Genomic DNA, 10670 nt, shown 5'->3' on the forward strand with positions numbered 1-10670 from the left:
GATGGTCTCGATCTCCTGACCTCGTGATCCGCCCGTCTCGGCCTCCCAAAGTGCTGGGATTACAGGCTTGAGCCACCGCGCCCGGCCTAAAATCTCTTCTTTTGTAAGCAAGTATAATTTCTACCAAGGCATGGACAGATACCTGAAATTTGAACGTTTCATCAGCAGAAGCATTCATGATGTTACAAATCTGAAAAACGATCAGAAAAACGATTTCATCCAAAGCAGCTGAGGGTCTATCATGATCTAAAATGGCCTCTGTGGCCCTGAGGTGAGCTTCTAAGTAGGCAAAGCAGAGCAGCTGGGGGCTCGCTGAGGCACACGGAGGCTGGCCAGGGGCCTGGGACGTGGCAGAGACAAGGACAAGCACACATCGCTGCACCCAGTGAGGGTAAGGCTGTGGGGGCTCCAGACAGCATGGGACTCACAAAGCCGCTTTCCGCCACGTAGCTTGGAAGGCCGCTGGCCAGGGCCCAGTGATCGGCTGGGGGTGTGCTGCGGGCAGAGAGCAGGGGTCAGATGGGCCAGGCTGGACTGGACGTGTGCGTGCAGGGGTCACACGGACTGGACGTGTGTGTGCTGGGGTGAGAGGGGCCGGGCTGGACTGGACGTGTGTGTGCAGGGGTCAGGTGGGCCAGGCCTGGGTTGGACGTGTGTGTGTGCAGGGGTGAAAGGGGCCGGGCTGGGCTGGACGTGTGTGTGCAGGGGTGAGAGGCACCAGGCCGGGCTGGACATGTGTGTGCAGGAGTCAGAGGGACCGGGCTGGGCTGGACGCGTATGTGCAGGAGTCAGATGGACTGGGCATGTGTGCAGGGGTCTGCGGGTCTCTGGCGCAGTGTGCCATCCTCAGCATTTACTCTCTTCTCTGAGCTCCAGGGGGCTGAGGAGGCGAGGAGGCCAGGGTGCGGGTTGGAGGACAGCTGTGCTTCCTTCTTCCTCCTCCCCACTCTGCCATGCTGGGGCCCCTCCCTCTCTGGAGGCCATGTGGCTTCAGCCTGTCTTCTAGGACTCAGCGTTGGTGCCTGCCCTGCCACCCTGACCCTGATTTGTGCTCAAGCCTGGCACCTGGATCCTGGTTCCTGCTTGAGGTCTGGGGATGGGGTCCTGATAGGCTTATGGGATCACAGGGCCACTGGGCCACGCAGCTGTCCCTCCCTTGGCTGAAGTCCTGCCCTGACTTCCGGACTGGACTTCCCTTCTCTTCCAGCCCCACAGGGCCAAGACTCGGCCTCCCGGCTGGAGGCTCCCCTGTCTGGGTTGGGCTGGTGGAGACAGGGTCAGGTCCTGGGGCCTTCATGCTCAATTGGTGCTGACGAGGCCACCTGGACAGCTTGCCTGGTCCCTGGACGTCCACTCTGGATGTCCACAGTGACTCAGGCTCCTCCGCTGCCCATGTCCTCCTCACCATCTCCCAGAACAGTGAGTTGGCTTCTGTCTCACCCCGCACTCCACTATGCCCCATGGCACACAGAGCACCACAGGTGGGGCCGGACCAGGCCAGCGCTGCTGACCACACCATGGGAGGCCCTGGGAGGACGGCCCTGGAGGCTGAGCCCGGGTCTGAGGGGTGGTCCCTCCCCCGGGGATGCTTCTGGCAAAACCTGGCACTTACGGAATGACCTTGATGTCCTCCTTGCCGTGGAGGATATAGTCGATCACTTTGTAGAAGACGATTTCCTGAGAAACAAAAGACCCTGGTCGGTGGGTTGCCTGGCCAAGCTCCAGGGGGCTCCCACACGCACACACACAGCCACACACAGCCACACACATGCACACACATGCACACACATGCACACTCCCACACATGTAACCGTGCACGTGTACACACATGAACAGATGTCTCCGCTGTGCACAGGAATTCTGCGAACGCGGGCGCACTCACAGCCACGTCCACACACAAGCAGACCGTCACCAATACTCACGGGACACGCATCACACGCCGTGGTTTAGATCTGTCTTCCCAGTCTGTGTCCCACACAATCCCACGCACAAGCTGGGCCCGTACTCTCACACACACACACATGCATCCTACACGTGCACAAGAGGTCGGTCCCACGCGGGGAGATGGGGCAGCAGGAGTCCCCGCAATCAGAGCCGACGTGGGCCTTCACAGCCAGCCTGGCGGCCCTCATTCGGGGACCAGCCCTGGACACCCCATCTCTGGAGTGCAGCAGTAGGGGAGCCTGGTGGAGACGACAGACAGGCACCCGGGAGCCCACCCGCCAGTTCCCACCTCCCCAAACCCCACCCCTATTCCTCCCTCTCCTGCCCTGAAGTTGGAGCCAGGGAAACAGAGGCATGTGGACGGGCCCTGGGCCCCTCCCCTAAGACTCACCCGGCCATCTGGCGTGCGTGGGCCCGAGTACGGCTGGGACTCTCCCATCAGCACAGGCCACACGTCAAAAAATTCCTGGGCAGAGAAGAGGTGAGGGTGGGGCGGTCAGCGCAGGACCTGGGTCGGGCCAGGTAGGGGGTCCCTGAGCCGCCAAAGCCTCACCTTCTCCTTGGTCATGTCCAGGAGGCCCACAGAGTAGCGCTCGCAGTTGAGGTAGGCCCGCACCGTGTAGAAGGCCTTGTGGAACTGCCTCTCGATGTCCGTCAGCTCCTCAAACACCTTGTTGGCCGACCACAGCAGCACCTGCAGGGAGGGGCACACCTATGAGCCTGCGGCCACCCCACCCTCACGCCTGTCTGACCACAGCAGCACGGGGTCAACTCAAGCCTGACACGCAGGTGCGCTCCCGCATCTGACCACCTGCCCAGCCGTGGAGCCCGGCACAGACCCTGATTGGTGGCTCCGAAGCCAGGTTTCATCTGAGCGTGTGGCACCTACACGCGCGGGGCCTGGGAACCGGCTGGCGGTGAGGCCTCCAGGCTGCGGTCACGTCCCTGACCACTCATGCGTGGACAAGCGGAAAGTGGAATCTGCTGCTTTGACCTTCAGAGGCAAACATCCCCTGATCACCCACAAGTGGATGAGTGGAAAGTGGAATCCGCCGCTTGGACCTACAGAGTCAGACATCCGACCAGCCCTTCTTCTTCTCGGCCGCTGCAGAACCGCCTGTGGTGAGCTGGGCTTTGAGAACATCAGGCCGTGGTTTCTGGACATGGGGCCTCCTGTGGCTTCCACTAAGCATCTGAGAGTGAAGCGTTGCTGACGCACTCCACGAGGTCCTGGCCAGACCCTGCGCAGGACGTCCCACTGCACGGGCCCCTGGCTGCTGGGTTAGCGCTGCTGCCAGGCTCAGACTCACCCCAGGGCCCTCCTGGGTCCACCTTTCTCTGCCTCCTTGGTCAAGGTCCAGACCCAAGCCCCTCCAGGCCCCACCTTCTCACACTCGCGGCGGCTGCTGGGTCTTCCACCGCGTGGTGCCAGCTCCCTCTCCTCCGCTGCGGCGTCCTAGCCCGGCTCTCTCCCCGCCAGGCCCTCTGAAGTTCCATCCCCTGGCACTCAGCTCATGGTGGGAACAGGACCAGGCTCTCCTGTTGCCAAGGGCAGTGAGACGTTTGTAGCTTTATTTCCCAATACACTGATTTTACTGATTTTAGTTTATCTTCGGTTGAATAATTGTGTGTATTGATGGGGTTTATGTGTTATGGGGTTTGGTGTGATGTTCTGATCTATGTATTTGTTGCAGAAAGATTCAATTAAGCTACTCAACATATCCATCACCTCACCAACTTATTTTTTTGTGGTGAGAACATTGCAAATCGATTTTCTAGCAATTTGGTATACGACACAGTCATCCCTCAGTATCCTCATGGAAACTGGTTCCAGGATGCCGCTCTGATATCAAAATCTGAGGCGGCCGGGCGCGGTGGCTCAAGCCTGTAATCCCAGCACTTTGGGAAGCCAAGACGGGCGGATCACGAGGTCAGGAGATCGAGACCATCCTGGCTAACACGGTGAAACCCCATCTCTACTAAAAAACAAAGATACAAAAAACTAGCTGGGCGAGGTGGCGGGCGCCTGTAGTCCCAGCTACTCGGGAGGCTGAGGCAGGAGAATGGCGTGAACCCGGGAGGCGGAGCTTGCAGTGAGCTGAGATCCGGCCACTGCACTCCAGCCCGGGTGACAGAGCGAAAAAAAAAAAAAAAAAAGAAAACTGAGGATGCTCAATTCCCAGATATGAAATGGCCTAGAGTTTGCACAGAGGTTGCACACGCCCCCCACACCTTAAACCATCTCCGATGACTCAGCACCCAGTGCAATGCAATGCCATGAAAACGGCTGTTCTACTGTATTGTTTTACATTCTTATTGTTATTTTAATTTAAAACTTTTCCCACATAATAAATCCTCGGAAGCAAACCGCACTTACCGAGCACCCTGTGTACCGTGGTTAATGGCAGTGGTGGCCACCAAGCAGCGCGGCTGACCTTGAAGCCCATAGCTCCAGCTAATGGACACTTTGCACCCTTTGACCAATGTCTCTGCTTTCTCTATCTCTCTTCCTGCCCTGGCCTCCTGCAACCCCGTTTCCAGTCTCTGTTTCCATGAATTCAGGGTTTTTGGATCCCACACGACTGAGATCCTAGCTTCTTTCGGCCAACGGCTTCCTCCAGGTCCATGCACGTCACTCACTGTTCTTCTCTGGTGGCGTCCTCAGGGCCAGCTCTGCTGTTTCCAGAGCCCCTCCCTCCCTCCCTGCTGAGGCCCGGCCCCCCAGCCGCCCCCGAGCACTAGCCTCTCTCCACACGGCGTCCAACACCTTTTCCTCCCTGAAGCCTTTCCTGAGCCATGTTTCTCCAGTGACCCTGACTCTTGCCTTCCAATCTCCGCCCGGTCTGCAGCCTACACGGACTCCTGCCTCACCGATGGGCGCGGACCCTCCTCAGTGGCCTCCGCACTCTCCTGCCCTGGCCACAGTCACGGTCCCGGAGCCACCCTGGCTGCAGTTTTGGTCCCGGAGCCTCCCTGGCTGCAGTCACGGTCTTTGAGCCTCCCTGGCTGCAGTCCTGGTCATGGAACTGCTGCTGGTGCCACCCTCAGCAGAAGCTCCCAGGCTTCCCAGCCCTTATCTGAGTATGTCCCGCCCTCCGTGTCCCTGCACTGGTCAGGAGCTTTGGCCCCGTGCACGTGTGCAAAAGTCAGTTTAGTCACTGGAGTTAGTGGGTCCAGAACAGGAGTCAGGAAAACAGCAGGTGCAAACGGCCACCGCTAGGTTGCTCTTTATAGCCCTGGGGCCTGCTGAATGGAGGCAGCTCTTCATAGCCCCGGGGCCTGCGGCTCAGGAGACACGTTTGGCTGTAAATGGAGAACCCGTTCTTCATAATCCCAGGGCCTGCGGCTTGGAGACACATTCAGCTGTAGACATGTGGAATTGCCAGGTGCATTCTCCTCAAGTGCCTGGTTCACCCAGAGCTGCAGGTGGAGGCCTGGCCCCAACCCCTGAACCCTATGCATCCCTCGCACGCTCAGTCTCTCTCCTGTGGACCTCAGCGTCTTCGCTCGGGTTCTGGCCTCTGCCTCCAGGCCCTCATCCTGGGCCCTCCTCCTCCCAAGGCTTGACCTCAAGTTCTTTCCAGGAGGCCCTCCCTGAGGACCCACCAACCCCCCGGGGCCCCCACTCCCCATTCAGTCTGACCTTGCGTCCACGCTGTCAGTGGCATTACTGCCCAACACAGACCTCCGGGCTCTGTGTGATTGCAGCCAGTGGCCCCCAGGAGGCCTGTCTCCACACAAGTGCCACAGGGAGGGCGGCTCACTCCCACCCCCCCGCCGCCGGCACATCCCTCCGCCCACTGCAGGGTGAGCACCTCAGCCCTCATTTCCCCAACACACAGTGGTGAGGACACTACGTACCGCCAGCCCTGTGACCTCGGGAAGGCCAGCTCACTCCTGGACCTCAGTGTCCCCACGTGTAAAACAGGAGGAGTGACATTCTGCACTCAGGGTGCGGGGACGGTTGCAGGCATTAATGCCTGTCACACTTTCGAAGGGTGCCTGGCTCTGGGAGCCCCTTGTGTGTGGCTGTGTGAGCCGCTTGTGCGACCACCACACAGATACTCTGCTGCGGACCAAGCACTGGCCAGACATTGGGCACAGCCGCAGCTCGCTCTGCTGGAGCTCAGGGGAGGGCTGGGCTTCACATCTAATTTTTGGAGTCATCTAAGGACATCGGAAAAAGGGTTTAGCCCTCCCCCTACAGTGTCGATGGCTGGTCGAACATCCTCAGCCCCTGCCCTGCCTGTGACAGCCCCACTGCTGTTGACATTGGAGCCTCAGTGAGGGCAAGCACTGAGTCCAAGGTGGTCCGAGCCCAGCAGCCCCACCCTGAGGCCTCTGCCTTTCCTCCTTGTTTTCACTTTTAATTTTCCGGTTAAAAGCCTGCTGGTGCACACAGCAATTGACTGAAGTGTAGGCATCTTCAGTGTGCAGTGGGCGAATTTTCGCTGCCAGCTCAGGCTCAGGGCGTTCCTCTGTGCCCCCGTCAACACCCCTGCCCTCGGAATGGCTCTTCCAACCTCTGAAACTGCATCTACGCAGCCTCCTGAAGCCAGCCTTCTCGCCTCCAGAGCCTCCAGACGCCGGCCCTCTCTCCCGTGTGTGGGTGCCGGAACTGTTTCTGTCCTGACTGCTGGGAGTCTTGGTGCCTGGGTGGTTCTGGGCTGGGGGACCCCCTTCACTCTGTTCCCTTGGTGCCCTGACCCTACCCTTGGGCCTTCCTGGGCCTTCTCTGCCCACACAGGTGGCCCAGGCATCTTCCTGGGCAGCGTCCCCCGATTCCAACTCCAGATCAAAGGGAAGCCCTGAGGCCTCTGATGGAGGCATTGACTGCGAGCAGAAAGCAGGTTGAGGCTTCGCACCCGGGGTCTGCCTGTCCCGGGCAGTGGCCCAGGGGGCCGGAGACCCAGCAGTGTTGAGCTCCCAGCCTTTCAAGAGATGTAGAAACCCCAATTCTTACATGAAATGTCTTGACTTTAAAATGTCGGGAACTTGTTAAGTCAAACATCCAGTGCTGGGCGGGACCCATCCCCTTTCCAAGGTGTGGCTCGAGGCCTGCCCTGGAGTCTTCCGGACTCGTCCCCTCCTTGGGGAGTGGGGGCCTCTCCTGCCCTAAGCCTGTGCCCAGCATCCCGTGGGGGTCCCTCCTGCCCCGAGCCTCTGCCCAGCATCCCAGCACCCCCGTACCACCTGCTGCATCCACAAGGCCCCGTGGATGGTTCGAGTGACCTGGGCTTCTGGGCTGCATGGAAGCTGTGGTTGTGCCCCTCCTGCATTGACTGGGGTTGGGTTTAATGCTCCAGGGTAAAACCAAGGTGACAGTGGTGGCCGCTCGGTGTACTTGGAAGTGAGGGACCCACTGACACGGCGGGGGCAGAAGGCGCAGAGACGCATGTAGCCCTGGAAGGGGAGCTGCTCAGCCTCACGGCCCTCTCATGACGTATGGGAAGGAGGGGCCAGGAGGTCCTAAGGGGCCAGGGCAGATGGGATCCTCACTGGCTGCCCACCCCGTGGAGAAGGGCCAGCGTCTCCCCCGACCCCTGAGCCCGGGGCCATGGCCGTGGTGGGCGGAAGAGCCCAGGCCTACGTGGTCCCAACCCCAGGCCTTTGTGGGCCCACCAGCGAACAGTCTTCCCAGGCTGCGGTCAGCATGAGAGACCCCAGCGAGTGCCTGGGGAATCCGAGAATGGCACTCCTGGACTTTCAAAGCAGCAGCAGGTGCCCCCAGCGTCCCTTGGAAGCCTGGTAGCTAGGATGGGCCTTGTCCCTACTGAAACCCCAGCCCCAGGAGCCTTGTTGCTGGAGACGTTTCCCTGCCAGGCCCAGGGCCTTGACACCACCAGATCTACTGTATGTCCTGGCATCAGGGCCGAGGGCTTCATCTCACTCACGGTGAGATTCTGAGCTGGTTGTTGAATCCTCAGGAATTCTGAGAGCCAGTTGTTAAACATAGCCATTTTTACAATTCAATCATGTAACCTATAAACTAGAAAGTTATATTAAGAAAGTTATATATTGGACGGGCGCGGTGGCTCAAGCCTGTAATCCCAACACTTTGGGAGGCCGAGACGGGCGGATCACGAGGTCAGGAGACCGAGACCATCCTGGCTAACACAGTGAAACCCCGTCTCTACTAAAAAATACAAAAAACGAGCCGGGCGAGGTGGCGGGCGCCTGTAGTCCCAGCTACTCGGGAGGCTGAGGCAGGAGAATGACGTGAACCTGGGAGGCGGAGCTTGCAGTGAGCTGAGATCTGGCCACTGCACTCCAGCCCGGGCGACAGAGCGAGACTCCGTCTCAAAAAAAAAAAAAAAAAAGAAAGTTATATTAAAAGGAAAGGTGATAGACATCCAGGCTCACCCACCCCGCCCCTTACTGTGGGTCACCGTGGCCTGTGCTCGGGGCTTCGCTACAGCAGACGGGTTGCTGTGCTAGGGTGTCTCTCCCCACAGCTCCATCTAGCGCATCATGGCGGTGCCCTAGGTCATGAAGTTGGCCAGCTCAACAGGCTCCCGCCACTGCCGGGTGTGCACAGACCACGCCCGCCCCTCCTGGCTGCCTCTCACTTCTGAATGGCTCTGCTTGCTCACAGGATGCAAGAGTCAGACCTGCTGAGACGGAAGACTCCCCCGCTCCTCCCACGCCTGACCTGAGTCGGGGCACGTCCTCTGCCCTTGCAGGGAGCCATCGGGTCCTGACGCATGGCCGGCATGGAGGTGGGAGCCGCAGCCCTGCACCCACAGGCCCTTCATGCAGCTTTGCTGCAGCTCAGACGGCTGGGCCGTGGGAATTGCTCCACTAAGCCCAACTGGCGGCAGTCCTGACAGGTCAGAGAGAAACCTGAACTCTGCAGGGCCTAACCCATGGCTTCCCTGCGGCCTCTATGGCTCTGATGGGAGTGTCCGAGAGGCTTTTCAGAAAGGGAGTGGCCGGGGCCTCCAGTCCGGAGGGTGCCTGGGACAGAAGGTAGCTCCTGATTGGACAGAGGGAGGGGTGAATGCCCAGAGGCTGCTTTAATCCCAGTGACCAGCTTTCCTTCCACAGCTCAAGAGGCAGAGGAAGTGCAGGCATTGGGTGGACCTCGGGGGCTAATCTTTGCTCATCACAAACTTTTTTCAAAAAGAGCCGTGAGGCAGGCCTGTGCCTCCTGCACGTCAGGATACCTAAAAATGCCGTTTGGAGGGGAAGGCCCAGAAACAGCTTCTCCTAGGATTGGGCAACGTCTGGTGCAAAATCAAAAGTCTTGCGTGGAGACACAAGGTCATGTGTTAGAACCTTGAGCTGGTCTCCACACGCCTGCAGGCTGAGAGGCTGGAAACAAGGGGTTTCCTAGGTGTTGGCAATTCACTTATTGCCTGGTTTAGAGCTGGGGTGACCAGACAACAGAATGGGCAAACATGCCTGACTCTTGGATCTTCCTTCCTTCCTTCCTTCTTTCCTTTCTTTTTTGACACAGTTTTGCTCTTGTTGCCCAGGCTAGAGTGCAGTGGCATGATCTCGGCTCACTGCGACCTCCACCTCCTGGGTTCAAGCAATTTTCCTGCCTCAGCGTCCTGAGTAGCTGGTGTTACAGGCACACACCACCATGCCCAGCTAATTTTTTGTATGTTTTAGTAGAGACACAATTTCACCATTTTGGCCAGGCTGGTCTCGAACTCCTGACTTCAGGTGTTCTGCCCTCCTTAGCCTCCCAAAGTGCTGGGATTACAGGCATAAGCCATCACACCTGGCCAGAGCCACACTTTTAAAACTGAGGTCTGTTGCTGGGTGGTCCCTGCTGTGGACCAGATTGCGTGCCCCTCCCCCCTTGCATCTGTGAAGCCCTCACCCCAGATGCGAGGGTGAGTGGAAGTGGGGCCCTGGGGGATGATTAGGGTTAGGTGAGGTCACGAGCGTGGGGCCCCCACGAGAGGATTGGTGCCCTTATGGGACGAGGACACAGCAAGCCAGGGAGAGAGCCCTCGCCAGAAACAGAACTGGTCAGCACCTTCATCTGGAACTTTGCCTCCTCCAGAAGTGTCAGAAGCGAATGCCTGCTGTCTAAGGCGCTTGGTGTGTGGTACTTTGTGATGGCAGCTCAAGCTAACACGGGAGCGAAAACAAACCACAAGCAAGGGTGTAGAAGCTGCCGGCACCCTCAGCTGCAGCCAGTGTTCAATACAGCCCAGCTTGGGGCCAGATGGACCCCAAACCCCACACTCAAGGCTGATTTGCCCCAGTCCCTGCTTTGGCCAAAAATTACAAGTCACGCTAAAAGGTGAGAAAAAGCAACAGTCCAAAAAGACAAAGCAAGCCTCAGAACCAGACTCAGATGTGACACAAAGTTGGGAATTTTCAGACTGGGAATTTAAAATTTCTATGATCAGGCTGGGCGAGGTGGCGCATGCCTGTAATTCTAGAACTTTGGGAGGCCGAGGCGGGCAGTTCAACTGAAGTCAGGAATTCAAGACCAGCCTGGCCAACATGGTGACACCCCATCTCTGCTAAAAATACAAAAATTAGCTGGGCTGCGGTGGTGGGTGCCTGTCATCCCAGCTACTCAGGAGGCAGAGGCAGGAGAATCACTAGAACCCAGGAGGCGGAGGCTGCAGTGAGCCAAGATCCTGCCACTGCACTCCAGCCAGGGCCACAGAGCAAGACAATATCTCAAAAAAAGGAAACAAACAAAAACACACACACACACACACATATATATATTTAATGTAGTGTATATATATATACCA

The 10670-nt window shown here is 58.4% G+C and overlaps 1 protein-coding gene across 3 annotated transcripts in view; it reads right to left on the bottom strand.

The window, feature by feature from the left end:
* Positions 1-10670, bottom strand: part of PDE6B (phosphodiesterase 6B, cGMP-specific, rod, beta) — a 42072-nt gene that overhangs the window by 13833 nt on the left and 17569 nt on the right. For 2 of the 3 annotated variants that reach the window (XM_011936806.1, XM_011936807.1), the window contains exons 4-8: positions 2498-2638; positions 2336-2410; positions 1613-1677; positions 429-495; positions 143-190 (exon numbers count right to left, since the gene is read on the bottom strand). In XM_011936806.1, coding sequence (XP_011792196.1) covers positions 143-190; positions 429-495; positions 1613-1677; positions 2336-2410; positions 2498-2638 — 396 coding nt within the window. Of the gene's footprint in view, positions 1-142; positions 191-428; positions 496-1612; positions 1678-2335; positions 2411-2497; positions 2639-3254; positions 3395-10670 lie in introns of those variants that run through there. The other variant, XM_011936808.1, reaches the window with a different exon arrangement.

This window comes from Colobus angolensis, unplaced genomic scaffold (genome assembly GCF_000951035.1).
Source record: "Colobus angolensis palliatus isolate OR3802 unplaced genomic scaffold, Cang.pa_1.0 Scaffold157, whole genome shotgun sequence".
NCBI classification, from domain to species: domain Eukaryota; kingdom Metazoa; phylum Chordata; class Mammalia; order Primates; family Cercopithecidae; genus Colobus; species Colobus angolensis.